Source organism: Trachurus trachurus (genome assembly GCF_905171665.1).
Source record: "Trachurus trachurus genome assembly, chromosome: 1".
Classification (NCBI taxonomy): domain Eukaryota; kingdom Metazoa; phylum Chordata; class Actinopteri; order Carangiformes; family Carangidae; genus Trachurus; species Trachurus trachurus.
In genome coordinates, this window is record NC_139891.1 from 26,397,445 (window position 1) to 26,417,252 (window position 19,808).

The window sequence follows — 19,808 nt, forward strand, 5'->3', positions numbered from 1 at the left end:
TGTGTGTCCAGACAATTTTGAGACACTCACACACACACACATGCACACACACACACACACACACACATATATATACACAAATGCACATCACAGTCAGTTTTAATCTTGCTGGTGTTCTGCTTTGTTGGTGTTTAGCTCCACTTGTGGAGGTTTGCTTGGAAATAAATCTACATATACACATTACAAAGACTGACACACACACACACACACACACACACACACACACACACACACACACACACACACATTCACATTCTCATGCACAAACACACATTACATATATACAAGCACAGTCATGCGGTGTATCCCTTTGTCCTGCTGCAGTGAACAGTGTTTTTAAAAGATACTCCTATATTTCAATGCTTTATATAGTACATCCAGTATACATAGAGTTTATAATATACCTGGGTATTTGAGCTGTTAGAGCTCCATCTAGTGTTGGTTAGTGAAACTGCCTCTAATCTGCCCACCTTCCATCTTGTCTCCCCCCCCTGCCTTTATGTTTCTTTGTTTGCTTACTTTTTTTTTTTTTTTTACATCTCCCTCTGTGTCCACTCTGTTAACTCTGCATCTCTCTGTGCCTTGGTAGTGTTCTTTCATATATTCAAGATTATTTTTGTCTCTTTTTTTCTCTTTCATTTCTTTGTTTTCCACTTGAAAATATTTCTCCGTTTGCCCCCCCCAACCAAAAACCAACGCTCCTCTTGTGTGTGTCTGTCAGTGACGTCAAAAACGTAGCTTATAGGTTGAGTTGTGAGTCCTATATATGATTCCTCCTCCTATTTCCTCCTGTAACCAGCCTTGTTTAAGCCCATTTAAACCCTCTTCCTCTTCCTCTTCCTCCTCCTCCTCCTCCGTATGCTGTAATAAGTTGGCTCTGCTCCTCCTCGACTCCCCGGTTTTTAGTGGTTTCCCCCTCATGTAGGCCAGACAGTGGATCAACCACCAGTGTTCATCCCAATGAAGAGTCCACTTGTATTTTTATGCTCTTTGAAAAACAAAAACAAAGATATATTTGAGAGACAGATGGTTCTATGTTAATAATAAAAATGATAATAATGATGACGATGAGACAATGAATTGAGGTGAGCTGATTGAGCCTGTACATTATTATGGTTGAGTTCTGGATGTGTTGTGACGGCTGTTGTGATGATGCATTCCTGTACAGCTGTGATCAGAATAAATGTATAAATAAATCCTTACTCAGCTCTCTGAGTGTTTGTCTTCTATATCTCACCTGCGTAGGAAGTTAGGAACTGTCACACACTGTTTTGTGGTGACGTTTTTTTATATGGATAACACAAAAACAAAATGACCATATAACTTTGATTATGATTTCACAGATAAGTGGTTATTGAACAGCCTCATCTCCTATAGCTTTCAGTAGCCTTCGTAGGGTCTGTATGTGAGATTTTTGGTGCTAAGGTCTGACCTAACAGTAAACAACCTTCAGGGTCAAATTATTTGCCGTTTTCAAGGTCATAGCTTCAATGGGGGACAGAAAGTCAGTCATCTGCAATAATCTGGGGGTTTTAGGAGGTTGAAATACGTAAGGATTTTTACAAATACTATCATATAGGCCTATAAGTAAGGTCAATGATGTGATGCAACCTGATGTCAAGTGGTGTAACCAGTATATTTTTTCATAACAATCTGACTATATACAGGAAAATAATTCACTTTTGCAATGCAACACTATGTTTCTTGACAAACTTATAATTTGTCACACATAATTTAGAAGAAACGTGGTGTTTTTATATGTGCTGCCAAAAGGAATTTAAATTTAAATATAGAAATACGTAAAAGAAAAAAACTCCATTTCAATTTAATGTTTTCAGAGGAAAGCTATATATTTTTATAAGTACACTTTAATCCACTATAGGATTTAGTATTTATCACTACTTTTGTGGTTGACATTTAAAAAAAATATAAATGACATGAATACAAACCTGATGCTTAAAACTATTTTTTAAAGAAATTTCTGAATTACTTGCTTATTTGTTACTAACCCATATAATGTGTAACTTATACCTATGATATGTAGCTAATTTATAATTTCACCGAGTCGGAAACACGCACACGCCGGGGAGGGCGGGACTTCCGGTTGACCCGGAGCCTTATAACTTCTCCGCCTGAGTTTCATTCAGTCTTTTCCTCTGAGCTCGGGGACGAAGCCGGACCTCTGCTGCACTTAAAAAAAAAAAAAGAAGCAGTTTACTGTCCGGTCAGTGCACCATGGCAGTGAACCGCAGCCCAGAGTCTCATCTCTCCGTTTGTCCTGCAGAGACCGAGCAGCTCAGTCAGACGTGAGTATTGAACCAGACCTCTGTGTCCACATAGAGGAGGAGAGAGGAGCTGAGGCTGCAGCCATGTTGGTCCGAGCAGCAGCAGCGACACGTGGCGTGGGTGAAGAGTTGGAGCAGCTCAGTGTTTTAATGTTATTTAGTTCAGTTTAGACTCTGATCTGTGAATGAGACTATTGGAGGAATATTAATTAACCGGCTCGGACGCTTGTGTTGTTTTGCAGCACCGATGTGTTGGACAATCTGGTTAAAACCTAAACTTGATCTGTAAACCCACTGTGCAGTATGTTTGCAGATCAATCTGACACTTAAAAAACAAACGAACAATAACACACACAAAAAGTCTCTATAGGCTACTCTACCTGCTCCTCTAGTCAGGATTAGTCAGGCTAACTTTTAGATGAAGTGCTGTTTGTTCTGATCCTGGTCCAGTGTGGCTGAAGGGGACTTTTTTTTTCACAGATATGAAGCTATATTTTATTTTTTAACTTTGAATTGTTTTATATTTGATAGTGACATGTATTAACGTGTGATTATTCGTGCAGTAATGTTAGTGGAGGGTGGAGCTAAAATGTATCACGTGCTTCCAGATAACATCATACGAATCGGGCTGTTTGCATGTCTTTTTAAAAGCATCTATTTACATTTCTTTAAAGGAAAATTTGAGTCAAATCTCAAATTTTAGACAGTTCTTGCCTTACTTAAACAGTAGGCTTTTGTTTGTTTTTTAGCTATTTTCTCTACATTAGTCACTTCTATTCTGTTGTTCACACACTTTCAGCCAGACCAAGGCTGTGTTCTGAACTCAACTAGGCTGTGTTTATAGACTCTATAGTCATTATTTTATACATGTATTCAGCCAGGAGGTACTGACACGTTTAGAGAGGTAAATTAAAGGTATGAACTTAAGGTCCCTTTTCCATGATTTTATATATCTGATCATTTTTATTCATGTTCCAGATGACAGTGAGGAGCCTGAGGACTGGACCTGAACCTACTCCTATGACTATTGGGAGTATGGCAATACGCGAATTTGCCAAAATGTTGAACTATCCCTCTGGCTGAGCTCCGTCCTTCAGGGACGATGTGATGGTGTCGACCTGGTGAGTTCACTGTACATTGTTGTTGTTTTTCTGTGAGACACTTTCAGCCAGTGATGACAAACTAAACAAACTTTTCTGACACCTACTATGAGAGCTGAACTCCAGCTCCTGATTCGAACTTTATTCTGAGGCTCTAATGTCGGTAACATTAGATCAGTCTTCACATCAACTGTCACAACTAACTTCTTACTTTGTTTCTTTGCAGGTGAAAATGAGGCTTTAAAGATCCAGGACCACTGTGTTTGAGGAGTGGGACACTAATGAGTTTGAGAGCTGGTGAGTCTTTATACAGTTATATGTTGACTTCTGTACATTTCAGCCAGTGATGACAAAACTAAACAAACTTTTCTGACACCTACTATGAGAGCTGAACTCCAGCTCCTGATTCGAACTTTAATCTGAGGCTACATGTTTGTTATTCAGCACATGCAACGTGTTTGTTACTGTTTTTTAAATGTCCACTTTTCTTGTACATTTTTAGACTGAAGTGAGACCGAGGGACCTGGGTGGACAAAGATCTGAGTTTCAGAAATTGTTGCTATCCGTGTGCTGGTGAGTTGGTATAAAATGTGGATGTTTGAACACTTTGTGCAGCCAGTGATGACAAATCAAATAACTTTTCTGACACCTACTATGAGAGCTGAACTCCAGCTCCTGATTCTAGCTTTTCATCTGAGGCTCCTCCTGTAAATGTACATACGATCGATGCTGTATTTTCTTACGTGACGTTTAACTGAGCATCTCTGTTACAGGTGGACTCATCGCAAGTCATCACAAAGGACTTCAACACTCCTAAGTTGTGCCGACGACAATGTCATCTCCTATTTTGTGACTGAGAACAGTTTGTTTATGTCTTTATAAGAGAAGATTTGTAAAATGTGGGGATTTCCTGGGGGTCCACTTGGGAAAAGATCTGCTGGTCTTGAATAAATGTGATTTTGAATAAAGTTTTTCCATATCCAAACTTTGCCAGACCTGATGTCAATATTCATATTTTCAACCTCGTAAATTTCTTTTACATTCAAGTAAATGGTACATTTTAAGGCAATATTATCTTATTTTTTGTCTGGAAGAATTGTGTTCACAGAATTACAAACTAAATGTATATATAAAATATACAGTAGATGGCCTGGGATTGAGGAAGATTCAAAGGCTTCATGCACATTTTAGTCAGTGTGGCTCATTTCCAAGTGTATACAGCTGCATGCACTGCAGTGATGTGAAACTATTCTTTGCATATGACACTGCTACATCTATGTTAAAACTGTATTCCATCTTATCAGCTACAGATCAACCTGATCAAATATGATGCATTACAGATAATTAGAAATGTCTTGTTTATACATAGGCCTACGTGTTTGGCGAGTTACATGAGATTTACAGCATTATTTACCTTAAAGTATTATATAAACGGTGGGGGTTATGTAACAACATTAAAAGGGGCCACTTTTTCCTAATGCTACTTAGTTACTCTTGTACTTTTACCCAGAGTTTTGAATGCAGTACTTTGAAGTGATCACGTGTTGTAGCGTTGCAACTTTATCCACTTTAATCAGTCAAGAAAAACGTGATTTTTGTCCCACCACATTTTTCCTGGGCTGAGATTTAAAAAATAAATAAATAAATAAATTTAAGAAGCCGGGCTTGTCTTATTGGCCCTGGACTTTACTTTTCTTGTCATGTTAGTAAGTTACTGGAGTCTGCTTGCTTGGTGGGAGGAGGAGGAGAGGGTCTGTAGTGAATCAACCCACAAGCCGACCTCATCTCCGGTCATCTGAATAGAAAATGAACTCCCGGTTTGTTTTCCCTTCGCAGCGCGTCCTCATTTGCGTGCTCGCTGCTCCCTGGCTGCGCTCGGGCTCAGTGGGCGTGCAGATTTCCATACAGGTGCGTCCTCGGCTCCTCTCTCATTTGACTGTCAAACCAGGCGGCGGAGCTCCTGCTCTCCGCCCTGCGCATCCCGCATCCAGTCGCTAGCAGAGAGGAGCGCAGGGGAGTTGCCCTGCGCCGCGGACCGCCGACACACAGCCTCCTCCTCCTCCTCCTCCTCCTCTTGGTTTTCTTCTTCCTCCTCCTCCTCCTCTTGCACTGAAGCCGGACTCATCTGTCGGAGAAGCTGTTCCGTGTTCCCGACTCTCAGCGGCTCTTCTCGCTCTTCAAGCCCGCTCTGCATCCTCCATCACCCGGCTGCACACGAAATCGACCAGCGGTCCTCTTCTTCCGACAGGCCTGACGGTAGGAGCGGTTGTTTGTGTGGATGTGTATGTATGTATGTATGTATGTGTGTGTATATGTGTGTATGCATAGGATATATGTGTGAGAGGAGAGGGATTTGTGCCTTTGCATCCACATTTACTCACGACACATCTACTTGAGAGCTGATGTGGAGGAAGCCCACAGCATCTACAGCCGATTTATCCTCCCACACACACACACACACACATACACACACTGATGTTTATGTCGAGGGCGACTTCCAATCCAGAGTAGATCTATGTGTGTGATCGGTGGCCTGGATAGGATCCCTGAGGGCTGAGTGATGGAGACTGATGTCACTCCAACACATTTGGAGGACGTTATAATTAAATGATGAAGGCCTGCTCGTGGAACAGCTGGCTGCTGGGGGAACAGCAGGATGGATGCTGGTGGAGGAGGAGGAGGAGGAGGAGGAGACCGGCACCGGCACCCGACCTACTTAGATCCATTAAAAAGATGAAGAGGAGGAGGAAGAGGAGAAGGAAAGGGAGGAGGAAGAGGGGGAAGGGGAAGAGGAGGAGGCAGTTTCCAATAGAGAGGGCTAAACTGATCCATGGCCGGCTTGAACTCTCATCTGGGCCGTGTCTCTCTCTCTCTCTGCTGTAATGTGGCCTGTGGCAGGGTGGGGCAGGATTTACAATATAAGTAGAAAATAAACCAGTGAAGGCAGCCAGCGGACTGTGTTAGATCACCTGAAGGTTATTTTATATAACATTACACATGTAAAAAAAACAACAACAAAAAAAACTAAGTGTATTCTAGGTATTGTGTCCTAAATGAGTATAAATACATTGGAGTCGCACTTTTGTATTTTCCATGTGCTGGAATTCGATACTTTAAATGCACAACATTGATGTGACTGCAGTAATTTATAGTTTCCCCCCGCTGAACATACAATATTTAATACTCCACTACATCCACAGTAGCGGAAGGAGTCCCGCTGTGTAAAAACCCTGCACTGAAACATGTACATTTTGGAGTAGGCCTAGTTACTGATGCAACTAATGTTGTATTTGTTGGTAAAGGTTAGGATTATTTAAAGTACGTAAACAAATCTTGTGAATATCTGTGGAGGATTAAAGAAATCCTACATTAACCGATAATAATAATAGCCTATATCATTTATTGTTGATTATATTTTCAATTATTAATCTGAAACACAAAAACAAACTCTGGTTACTAAATGTTTTAGTACAATATTTGTTTCTTAAGCAGAAACTCAGGTAGCCGATACCTCAGATTTCACTTGTTTTGCTTCCAGTTTCTTTTCTTTTACTGAAATTAGTATGCTAACCAGCTAGCTCCAACATAATACATCATATAGTTCAGTTTTCCGATACCGAGTCACTGCAGTACTCAGAGGGCGTATTTATAACCTCTGGTAAATGCAACAATAATTGACACTTGACACTTCTGCTGCCTAATTGAACTTGTTTACTTAGTGACATTTTTATTATTGTCAATAAATTTCACTAAAACGCATCTGACTAAAAGTAGCACTATTTTCTATAAATACTCACTACTGCATGAAATGTGTGGAAAATAATCTACTGGAGTACAGTCTGGTTAAAAAAGAAACTATTTATTCAGAGCAGTTATTTAAAGAGTTACTACTGTGTCACCACTTCTGAGAGAGAGAGAGAGACTGGTTTGTTGGTTTGGTTTTTTTATTTTGGGGGGACACGTGGACAAGAAAGAGAAAACCATAATCTAATTATTTGAGTAAAATGTTTGTACATCTGTATTCCTACTTTTACCTAAGATATAAAAAGATTTTCCATCCAGAGAATAAGAGCAGATCCTTCAGTAGCAGACATTTTACCATAAGTAGAATGAGTCCTGTTGAAATCTGTTTTAAACCAGTTGAATTACAGTTTAATGTGTCAGATTTTATTTTTATTTGTGACCTGACATTTGACATACATTTATGACTGTAACTAATGCAGTACGTTCAATCAACCGCTTCCTCTGCTGTTCAGTGGAGCTCCACAAACTACTGCCATCTGGTCTTCATGGGGGTTTTTCTCAGATATTATAAAAACAGAGTGGTGGTTTCTAAACCACAGGTCAGGACCCAATAACTAGGAGGTCACAACAATTTGCTGGTTCCAGTTTCTCAAATGTGAGAATTTGATGTTTTTCTTGATTTTATATGATAGTAATCTGACTATTTTGTGGTTTAAACAGTTAGGACAAAATAAGACATGTACATTTTGCTGTTTTGAGATTTCATAGCCTATTAAGGATTGATAATAAATAATCTGCTGATAAATAGATCGATAGGGAACACGACAGCTATCTGCAGCCCTAATGTAATTTTATTCCCTACAGACAGTTCTACAGTCGTTCTTTGGATGAACTCATCACAACCAGCCGAGGGTGTTAATTTATTTAAATAGAGAAACAGTCACAGAGCGACATCCTAACAGGTTTTTCCAACTATTTCTGTCTTTTCCACAATTAAAACCTAATTAGATAATTAGATATTCATCTCATTCATCCAGAGGGAAGCACTAAAATAAGACAGAAGCCACCACCGCCAAATGGGTGGAGAGGTTGAGATACTAAATGTTCGCTTCATTTTTATTTCCACCTACGTTTAGATGTGACTGATGTGTGTCTGAGCTCCTATTGTTGTCTTGTTTTAGCCCTCCATGTACTTAAGTAAGTTTGTTTTTCCTATGTATAAAACGTTTTGTACCCCTCACAAGCTCCTAGAGGGGTTTTTCTGCATTTTTTCTTTCACATTGTCTTGGATCCCATATGTTGCATCTTTTAACTTATTTGACATGAGAAAAACTAAACAAATACAATAAAAAAATAATATATATTGTGTTTCTATTGTGTGTGTGTGTGTGTGTGTGTGTGTGTGTGTGTGTGTGTGTGTGTGTGTGTGTGTGTGTGTGTGTGTGTGTGTGTGTGTGTAGCAGTAGCATAATGGAGGAATTAGACGTCCCACAGATGAGGAGAGAAGTGGAAAGCCTTCAGTATCAGCTGGCAATCAACAGAGAGAAATCCTCCATCACTGTCACTGAGTGAGTATGAACTATTCCCACACACATACACAAACACTCACACACACATAAACACAAACACTCACACACACACACACAAACCACTATCCTTTTAAGTATTGATTAATATTGTATTTCCGTGCTGCTGCTGTTGCTTCGCAGGCTGGTGAAGTGGATCGAGGGTTGTGTTTGTGAAGATCCATTCCTGAACCCTGAGCTAATGAGAGCCAACCCCTGGGTGGAGAAGGGCAAGTGTGTGATCCTCTAATGGTCACACACACACACGCACACGCACACACACACACTTGCACACACACACACACATATACAGTACACACAAACACACAAATCATGGATGCATATAAATGAAAGGAAAAAAAAGAAAAAACACACCCTCACATACAGTCACGCTGCACTAATTCTGCGCACTCTCTCTCTCTCACACACACATACACGCACACGGACACACACATTATTGCTACGTCCTTGTTTATTTATTTGGAGACTCCTGAATGCTGTTAATTTATGTGAAGATTACCGTGTGTGTGAGTGTACAGCACCGAGTAGCTTTCTAGAGGTTTGTTTTGATGGGACTGCTGAGAAATGTTCAACAACACAATGTTTTTATTGGCTCTTTACAATGTCAATCAAAAATAAAGACTTTTGAATTTAACAGGTGGACTTTGGATTAATTCAGACATTTACACGTAATCAAACAAGTGGGCAGTGTGTGTGAGTGTGTGCGAGTGTGTGTGTGAGTGTGTTACAGTAGTTCTCTGATGTAGACGTTTCTTCTAACAGCGTTGGACATGCCCTCGTTGAACCGGAACCACACGTCACTGTTGCCCACGGCCGTTCCCATGGAAAGAACCGGACATTTCTCACCTACAGCAAGAGGAGAAGAGTAATTTAAAAAAGAAAAAATGCTATAAAATAAACAAACCAACACAAAATACACTAGAGTGTTCTTTAAAATAAATAAATAAATAAATAAATAAATAAAAAGCTGGTTCCTCAGGCTCCTCTCAGAGTGACCTTGTGACTACTGCTACAAACACGAGTCACTTTATCAAACATTGATTTGATAGAAAATAAACTAGAGATGCTATTTATTGAATATTATTTAACTGTTTTCATAATAATAATAGATAAATCTGGTGTTTCCTCATTTGAATGCTGGGTTTATATAATTACGTCATGTACAAACTACAAACAGTTTGTTTTGTCAGACTCGAGTCTAAAACTAACAAAAAGAAAACTGGCAGATATTAAAGAAACAAGAACTGATGAGTCTCTGTTTTGTGTTTTCGCTTTAAAAATAAATTCAATTAACTGCACTGTGAATTCACTGTGTAAAATGACTGCAGATTTGCAGGATTTTAAGCTTTTCACCGTTTCACCTAATGAGAAAAAAACAGCTCGGAGAAGAAACAGTGGCAAATTAATATTCTATTTAGCTCATTAATTCAGCAATAATGACTATAATTGATCGTCAGAGGCCTACCCAGGAGCTTTCACCCAAATTATACTTGTAGGTGTCTGCGGGTGATGTACAGTATGTTGAAATATGTTCATGTCTTCGGTCATTAAACCAACTGATCTGTCAACTGATCTACAGACACCAAGGAGAGATCCAGTCTGTTTGACCTCAAATCTGGGATATATTTATATGTAAAGTCACTAAGAACTGAGCCGACAGCCTTGACTGAACAAACGCAGCTCAAAGAAGAAGTTTCTACAAAAAAAAAAAGAGAAAAGAACAGGCACTGACAAAGAAACTCCAGTTAATCTGGATCAGAGTCATCGTGACCTGATCCACTAAACCGGGTCAGTGGAGTCTCAGCTGAGACACAGAGTCTGACTCCTTTCTCAAAATACAGTAAAAGACCACGTGGACGACAAGTTCACTCACTCCAGTGAATCTCATACATGTACAACATCTGCATGTGCACCAACCAGGTATCCAACTGGAGAATCAGAGCAGGGATTTGGAGCCGTTTTGGTTCCACATTTCCACCCTGATTACCACCCTGACGATCAATTTCCGTGATTGCACTATTTTCAGGGAGGTTAGTGATTTTTAAATGGGTCCAGCTTTAATTGTTAGATTAAATGCTGAATCTGAGCCTGTGTTGCTGACTGACTGAAAGAGGCTCGAGCAAAACATGTTCTGAATCCCAGTTAAAAGTCGTCGTCCATCCTGCACAGCTGTTTGCTACCAAATAAAAAATGTATGTGTGTATATTATGTACATGAGTTTTTTTCATGTGCTGTATGAACATAAACAAAGGCAATAACTAAAGATCAGTGAAAAGCTCTTTTTGCAAACAAAAGACAAATCTATTTTGTAAACATTTCCGTCAGTGTCTGTGTTGGAGGAGAGGAAACGGATCACACAGCTGAGTAAAAGATCTTAGATAAGGCCGTGTTACGTCCTCCTTGTTGATAACACAAATATGATGAGGCCAACATTATGGTGGCAGCGCTGCTGACAGTCCAGATCCTCCTGCCGCAGGAGAACTAAATTAGAAACGTTACGTAACACACATCAGTTGTCACCTCTGGTGTGTTTGGGACCTGATGTGCCTCGAGGCGGTTTTTCCCCGAAGAGCCCGTGCTCTCAAAGCGCTGGGATAAAACGAAGCCGCGCTTGCGTCACTGAGCACAGAGTCTCTACGGTACCGTACCTGTGTCCGAGGACGGCTGCGCTCTCTGAGGTTTGGGGGCAACAGCTCGACCGAAGAAATCCACCTCGGGCTGCGGGAAACAAACACAGAGGGAACTTTCTCAAACACTGTCGTCAATAATAAGGCCAATAACGATGAGCAATCACACACACACAAACACCACGTCTCATTAGCCTAATTTCCCAGTCTTCTCATCGGGGATTTTAACCCAGAGGCTTCTCATTATCCTCATTTCTGCCCTTTAGAGATGCCCTCCCCTCATCACTCTGTTACACAGCTATTAAAACTCTTCAGCTCCTCAAACAGATGTGGACGGCTCCTCTCTGGCTCCACCTACAGGCTCCAACCAACACATACACGTGTGTGGAAAACTCATCTCCAGAAAACAGGCTCGTACTGTCACCAAATTTAATCAAAGACAAAAAAAAAAAGACTCAGAAAGAAGCAGTGAAGTTCATCAAAATATCTCAGTCAGCATGACTCAGCATATAAATTTGTAGTGTAGTGACTCCCAAACCTTTCATAATGACATTTTTTTATGGCTCCCTTTCAGGCCCTCTGACATCCATAGTGTCATTTTCAAATGTTGAGCTTTGAATGATTTAAAAGAATTAAATAAGATCAATGTAAAATGTGTGACATGAATGAACAAACATCAGTTCAGCCAGGCCTCTGAAAAAGAAGGAAACAGCTGTTTCCGGGCTGTTTCTATGTGTTAGAGATGAAATAACAAATGAAGAATCAAGAAAATAAATAAGTAATTAATTAGACACGAATTGGTTAAAATCTTTGAATCTTGAACTGTATTGAGGGTTAATATGTATCAGCGAAACTACCTCTATGTTTACTTTTACAAAGAATTACATGTAGGCCATACCTGAAGTTAAACACGAGTTGTTTTAAAACAAAGTATGGAGATGGTACATGGATTATATGAAGAACAATAATAAATCTTATGTATTTAACAGGTCTGCAGTAGAGTAACCACTCTCTCTGCATGACAGCCCTCATATAACCTGCAAATGTTTTTATGACATTTGGATGGACTCTCATGGACTTATTATAAGCTTTCCCCATGTTTTATTGCATTGTTATTGTTCTTTTGTCCAAATGTTTGCACTGCACTGAACATATGTGGGGGTTTATAAACTGGTACAAAGTCGGAAGCCTCATACAAGATGTGCTAATTATTATTTTTTATTTTTTTATTTTCAATTTTTGTATAAGATAAAACAAAACAAAAAAAATATTCATGCAAAAAGAAGTATCAGCATTTGTTAGAGCTCCACTGACAGTGCAAGTAATGGTGAGATTTGTCACCGACTGTTCTTATCTCTAGGAGGGATCTTAATGTGGTGTAAATGTCACCTTGTTCTTTTAGTGCAGCCAGAGGTTGTTTTTAATGTTTGATTTTTTTTTTTTAAAGAGAGAGAAGATGGAATAACGAGTGCTGCGTGTCTCACCCTGGTCTCCACTGTGGTCTGTTTCACGATGTTCTCCAGTCTCTGCTGATGGTTCCTGGCTGGTTTAGGAACGGAGCTCTTTTTTTCCTGCTCTTTCTGCATCTGACGGACACAGTAGATTATAAATACATTAGATTATCAACACACACACACACACACGGTGACCTGTTTGGCTACAGCAGCAGCAGCAGCAGCCCCTGTGTGTGTACTGTGATGTCTTTGGGGGCTGTGTGTTGTGTATCTGAGGCCTCACCACAGCAGGGTTCCTCTGCAGCATCACTTGCTCAGCTCTCCTCATCCTCTCCTGCTCCATCTCTCTGCTGATGGTCTGTTTGGCCTGGTACGTCAACTGGCGATGCGGGGGCAGGCCTGGAAACCTCACCACCTCCTCAACGCGTCTGCAAAAAACACACACAGATATTATACACACACATACACACAGTTTACAGATGAATACACACTCATAACACGGTGCAGCTGACACGGAGCTGAACCCTGTTAGATGACAAACAAAATAACAAAAAACTTCCACTTTTGGTGCCAGGGTTTATGTTTTCTAGAATAAAAACCCTGAATCTGCCTCATCTAAAACCTTAATCCTCTTACTGCTGATCTCCATCTCTATCACTCACTCACACACACACTCACACACACATACATATACACAGAGTACGTGCCAATAAATCCTCACTCAATGCCTGATGGACCTAAATATAACATAAATAAGATAATACCAGTCTGTGGGACTGAGAGCTATTTATTGAAATATATCACTCACTCACTAAAATTTCAGAGCCGTCATTATCACTACTTGGCAAACTCTAATGAAACAGCTACTTGGCTCAGTCTCTCCCCCGAAACAGGATGAATTCCCTTTTATGCGGCTAATATTAAGCGCTTAAACCTCTGATGGTGACATTTATCCAGTTGCCGGTTAGAGGCGTGAGCGCAGGCACAGTCATTACCGTCATTATCGCCATTATCTCATTATCTGCAGCTTTTTTAAAAGAAACTGCATAGAAAACAAACTTCACTGAGTCAGGTCACATATGCACATTTAGGTCTTTGTGAATATCTGGTCGAATAATTGATGCTTTAATCTCCCGATACTTGAATTAGTCATTGTTCTGTACTGATACTGACTTGTGTTTCTCCTCTTAACACCTTTTTAGGTTTGATAATATATTATAAAGCACTTTAAATGTCCTTCTGGTTGAAAGGCGCTGTATACAATAAACTTACCTCCTTTCTATAATCTCAGAAAATAGTGGAAAAATACAGAAAAAAAAGCCCACGTTGACATTTTAAAAAAGCAACTATTCAAATTAGAAGATAAAACAAGAACAAACATCAATTAAAGTTGGTCTCAGTTCATTCTCTGATGATCAATCAACTAAACTCAGCTCCGAACCACATACTGTACTCGTTTGCCCTCGGGTATTTGGATCATACACCGACCAACTGTATTCACATAAGCTGACACAACAAAGATATACATACATACATACATATATACAGTATATCTATAGGTGTATAAATAGATGTAGATACAGTTTGAGCATTAAAGTTAGAGCAGCTTTAAATGCAGTTTAATTCTGATATTTGATCTGCAGGTCTCTCCGTGCTCACAGCAGCAGCGCCGTCGTTTATCAGTCCGGCCAATCAACAACAGAGTCCAAAAAAACAAAAAAAAAAAAAAGAAAAAAGAGCAGCCCAATCAAGAGATCCTGTTGGGACTGGGCGTATCTGCTCTGCAGTGTTTATACATCCATGATTGTGCTGTGAGTCATCATCATCATCATCATCATCATCATCCCAGAGTGGCGTTGTGGTGAGCGAGCGAGGGCAGATACAGGAAGGTGTAGAGCAGGAAGAGCCCCAGCAGAGCCAGAACCAGGGGCAGGCACCAGTCGTTGGTGACCAGCACCTTGTCACAGCGAGCCTGCAGGAACGAGTCCTCCTGGCCGCCGCCGGGCTGCTCCGCCACCTGGGCCAGCATGTTTTAAGATGTCTGCTGCTGCTGCTGCTGCTGCTGCTGCTGCTGCTGCCTCGTCATTTCACTTCACAGACATGAAGGTCCAGATGAACAGAAGGTCTCTCTGGTTAAAGCTCGGCCAAGTTCACGCTTCGATCCTTTCAGTTTAACTTCCCTCGTCCAGCTGGGTCAAGTTTCCTCCCAAGTTTTTCAGTCCAACAACACCATAAACAACCACCTCACTCATTCATTCATCCCTTCATCCCTTCATCTGTCTTCATCTGTCTCCATCCACCTGTGAGGCTTTGCAGTTTGCTACTCGGCTCCCAACATCTCACACAAACGGCAGGTGTTGGAGGGATTATTCTCTAAGCCTTCATACAGAGAAACCCACAGCGTGGACAAGAGATGTGACCTTCAACCTCCCAGAAACACACATCTGCTCCGCATGCATCCACATTAAATATACAGTAGAGTAAAGGCCAGGTGTGTGTGTGTGTGTGTGTGTGTGTGTGTGTGTGTGTGTGTGTGTGTGTGTGTGTGTGTGTGTGTGTGTGTGTGTGTGTGTGTGTGTGTGTACTCACGGCTCCAGCACGTATGTGTACTGTCCCTCAGGTGTGCGGTCCTGCCTGTAGGAGAGGTTGTAGGCGAGCATGGTGTCGATCAGCTCCCGCATCTGCTCCTTCTCTCTGGTGCTGAACAGCTGTGGGTTCACCTGCAGGAAACAGAGGGTTTCAGATCAGACTGAAAAGTGCTCATTTCTTTTTTTCTAATAACAAATTTTAATTTATCGACGAATCATTTCAGAGCTAAACCACAATAACGTTTGCTTTTGAGTATACTGTCAGAGTAGTGAGAATATACCACAGCAAAGTTCAATATGAAAGCACAGAACAAGCACAGGCTGTAAATGCAGGTTAACACTGAAAAACTGACTAATCATTAATGATTTTGGCCAAATAACAAGTAAATGTGAATGTACAAGACACTAGAATTAAAATGCCTGAAAAAATCTTCTCATTTGTGACACATTTGTGAGACCTCAAGGATGCACACATAAGAGTTTGGTGAATAACACTGGATGACGTAAATGTTGATTACAAGAAAATTAAACAGGACCTGTTCAATGCAACTCAATACAACTGTTCTGCAACAAAGAAGTGTGTCATGTTTACTTTTCGTGTTAGTTTTTCCCTGAAAACGTTAAATGCTGTAACCACAAAAGAATAATAAATAATATTAATACATGTTTTATCAATATCAAGTGTACTTATACAAATATACTTTCTTCTGAAAATATTAAATAGTTATAATTAAAATTTTCCCCTAAATAATGTAACAAATGATGTAAAATTTGTTAAGAAACATAGTGTTGCATTGCAAAAGTGAATTACATTTATTCCACATTTGAGTCCAGATTTATTTCCTGTATATAGACAGATTTTTATGAAAAAATACTGGTTACACCACTTGACATTGGGTTGCATCCAGTCACTGACCCATACTCTGTTGTCTTGGATTGCATTACATAGTACAGGAGCAGCTGACCTAGGTGTATCTTATACAAGGGAACAGCAACGTGCTTCGCTTATGTAACCAGGAAGTTAATAAATGCTTAATCCAGTGCAAAAGAATAACTGAATGTGCATGGTGCTATACGTGTGTATAGAAATATACTGTAGTTTTGTCTTAAGTTTATTAATCTCAGCTAAAACTGATATAATAGAACTTCATATAGATGTACTCAGTGGTCCATATGTGATAAATGTACTCAGCAACAAAACCTGAGATTACAGTTTTTATATTTACACACTGGTATATAGTGTTGATGCTTTTACGTACCGGCCGTAGTTTGGGGCAGATGATGTTGAGGAGCAACGTGAGGACATCAAGGGTCAGGCTGAGCTGGCTTATCCTGGTTCTGATGCATGCTGGGATATCACCCAACATGGAGGCCAAGGCGTTCCTGCTGCTGAGGAGACGGGAAGTGGCCTGGAGACGAAACACAAACACACACAATAGCAACGACTCATCAATTAGATTTCTGTTGTATCAAGCCTATTTAGTCTACTTGCCAACAATGAGTACCCGGAAATGTTGAGTACCCCAAAGTTTTATGTTAGAAATAGATAGTATGGGTCCCCAGTATTCAGAAACTGCCGGATGCTAACTTATATATATTGGACAATTAGCATAACATACATAATTAGCATTAGCATAATTGCCTATATGGGCAATATTTCAACAAAATTGACTTGGCTGATCTGGGCAATATTAGAGTGGTTTTAGGGGTTATTGATGATGCTGAATCCATTTCTGTCATCAAAATTCAAAATGGCTGTCTAAACCGGTGACCAGATTTTGAAATCCATCAAAATCGGCCCACTGGCGGTTAAAATCTGGTCACTTCCGGTTTAGACAGCCATTTTGAATTTTGAAAATGTCAGAAATGGATTCAGCATCATCAATAACCCCTAAAACCACTCCAATATTGCCCAGATCAGCCAAGTCAATTTTGTTGAAATATTGCCCATATAGGCAATTATGCTAATTTATGCTAATTATGTCTGTTATGCTAATTGCCCAATATATATAAGTTAGCATCCGGCAGTTTCTGAATACTGGGGACCCATACTATTTATTTCTAACATAAAACTTTGGGGTACTCAACATTTCCGGGTTCACAATGGGGCCCTATGGGCTGGCAAGTAGACTAATTCCAGCTTGTTGTCACTGTATATTTATTTTGTCATGTTGCCTGCGGTGGATTCGTACGTCGTGGTGGCTGTGTGGGTAGTTGATGCGGGGCACGTGCGTGTTGGCGAACAGGAAGTGGAACGAGACGGACAGGAAGGGCAGGTATCTCATCAGGGAGAAGTTCTGGTTGTGCATGATCACGTGGTTGAGCCTGTCCGACAGCGACAGCCAGTCCAGAGCCTCGGACACGTTGTGCAGGTTGGGGTCTCGCACTCGCATGTTCAGGTAATTCTCGTACAGACCCTGAGGGACAAAGAGAGACACCAGGAATAAACAATGAGGTTCAAACTGTTGGGTCGTTGCTTTGATGCTTCAGTCGCTGCTCTGTGTTTGTTACCTGAGAAACCTTTTCAAACTCTCCACTGGAGGAGGCCAGGTGTAAGATGTGCTGAAACCTCTGAGCTCCAGATCCTGCACCCTGCTCCTCGAAGCCCTGGCCAATGCGCTTCCTGAAAGCACAAATTAGGACGATTGGTAGATATGTTGGAGCCAGGTGAGAATAAAAGAAGCAGAGGAAGTTAACATCGCTGATTTGAGGTTGTGCCAGCAGGATGAATTCCAGTTCCTATCTTAACCCTCAAGCTAAACCCTTAATCAAACAATTTTATTTATATAGCACATTTCGTGCAACAAACACAAACTCAATGTGCTTCACAAAAACAAAACAAAGCACAACATTACATAAGGAACACACCTAAAATAAATATAAAAGACAAAAGGAAGGAAATGTTGCCAATTAAAAACACAACATAAATTCAAGATGTCAGCGTCACACTAGCTAAGCAGTAAAGATTACTGAACTTAGAGTTACTATATTTACCAAGGAAAGAACTTGACTTGCCATCTGTTTATAACAATAATTGCTTCTAACGTCTCTCAGTTTGACCTGAAAGAGCAGAATAATTAGAAACTTGTGGGTGAATGTTTCTATGACAGACTCATTTCTAATTCCACAGTTAAACAGCTGTGGACTCTGGTGAACAACGCAGGAACTCTGATGACACCAAACCTTTTCATCCCTTTTCATAGTTGGTGACTAAACTTTAAACTTTGTCTGATTTCATGACAAACGACACAACGATACAAACTTGAGACAGGGTGAAGTAAAAAGCACCTTTTCGTCCGTGGTAACTGGAAGATCTCCTGCCACAGGTGGAACAAGCCTTTGTTCTGGTCCTTCTGTCCCACAGCGACGCTCTGGATCGTCTTGGCGTTCAGCTGCTTGTGACCGCGACCGAAGAGAAACTGCACGGAGGAAGTCAAGTGTGCACGTTTTAATACGATCACACCGCCACCTCCCGACGGGCAGAAGCTCGCCAACATACAGAGTCTCCTTCAAAGTGCTGCCTGCTGCCACTCAGACTAACTAACTAGTAACTAACTCACCTGTAGCGTGTTGATACAAGACCTGATGTCGTTGTCCGTCTTCTCACACAGTGACATCAGAGTCCCCGTGTCCGCCTTCATCCCCTGCTTAAGGGAAATCTGCAACAACAAACAAAAACTCAATTCATCAGCATCTAGTGCTGGTGATTTACACCTTTATCTGTTTTCAATTTGTGTAGCTGTGTCTTAATTCGAATACTTCCATGAGCACACTGTCATGCTCTAGTATCTACACTATGTACTTATTTCTGTAGTGCGCGAATTTCGGCACTTAGTGTTGTCTCAAATTGAATACTGTCGTTGTGCAGTCACCGTGTTTTCTTCGTTTTTGGACTGTTTAGTTTAGTTTAGCTTTTAGTTTAGTTTATTTGCACATTATATGGCCTACAATAATTAAATTAAAACTTAAGCTGGAGAGGTGGAAGCCAAAAAAGGCTTATGAAAATACCTCCCCTATGTAAAAACAAAAGATGATAATACAGAAAATCATAACTACGCGTTTCGCTCGTAGTGTCGTCACAATTGTTGTTCACAATAAATTGTAGCAGCATAAGCCGCGTTTCCACTGCAGGAGTTCCTGGTAAAAGGAAGGGATAGGAACTTCTACAGGAACCGTCCTCTCACTCGGCCCTCTCAGTGGCCGTGTCTCCACTGCAGACAGGACCCACCGGGCTCTTATGGCGACGTGCAACAGTTTCGATCATTGCGTGGTCGTTGTGCAGCGTTTTTTTTTTTTTAAACTGCTCTTTTTTTTTCTGTCAGTATAGACGCTTTCTTAAAAAAAAAAAAGCCGTCTCAATCGTCACGTAATCCCGCGATCGCCTATTTACCACTCTTTTTTTTTTTTTACCAGGCCTACTGCTA

At 40.6% G+C, this 19,808-nt stretch overlaps 2 protein-coding genes and 1 long non-coding RNA gene across 3 annotated transcripts in view; 2 read left to right on the forward strand and 1 right to left on the reverse strand.

Moving 5' to 3' along the window:
* Positions 1–2,169: 2,169 nt before the first annotated feature.
* On the forward strand, positions 2,170–4,333 carry LOC310988387. Its single transcript, XR_014595480.1, has 5 exons — positions 2,170–2,306; positions 3,264–3,406; positions 3,612–3,682; positions 3,888–3,958; positions 4,159–4,333. It is a non-coding gene; the product is annotated as an uncharacterized lncRNA (long non-coding RNA).
* A 1,101-nt stretch (positions 4,334–5,434) lies between these two features.
* On the forward strand, positions 5,435–8,961 carry gng13a (guanine nucleotide binding protein (G protein), gamma 13a). The gene is made up of 3 exons (XM_083969675.1): positions 5,435–5,641; positions 8,590–8,697; positions 8,839–8,961. The coding sequence occupies exons 2-3, from the start codon at positions 8,600–8,602 to the stop codon at positions 8,942–8,944; spliced, it is 204 nt and encodes a 67-aa protein (XP_083825801.1). The 5' UTR covers positions 5,435–5,641; positions 8,590–8,599; the 3' UTR covers positions 8,945–8,961.
* Positions 8,962–9,439: 478 nt separating this feature from the next.
* chtf18 (CTF18, chromosome transmission fidelity factor 18 homolog) overlaps positions 9,440–19,808 on the reverse strand; it is a gene marked incomplete at both ends in the record, with an annotated part of 18,443 nt that continues 8,074 nt past the window's right edge. The window contains 10 exons of the mRNA XM_084001331.1: positions 9,440–9,561; positions 11,364–11,433; positions 12,827–12,922; positions 13,080–13,224; positions 15,386–15,516; positions 16,644–16,793; positions 17,577–17,801; positions 17,896–18,007; positions 18,673–18,803; positions 18,945–19,043. Of these exons, the coding sequence (XP_083857457.1) occupies positions 9,440–9,561; positions 11,364–11,433; positions 12,827–12,922; positions 13,080–13,224; positions 15,386–15,516; positions 16,644–16,793; positions 17,577–17,801; positions 17,896–18,007; positions 18,673–18,803; positions 18,945–19,043 (1,281 nt within the window). The remainder of the gene's footprint in view (positions 9,562–11,363; positions 11,434–12,826; positions 12,923–13,079; positions 13,225–15,385; positions 15,517–16,643; positions 16,794–17,576; positions 17,802–17,895; positions 18,008–18,672; positions 18,804–18,944; positions 19,044–19,808) is intronic.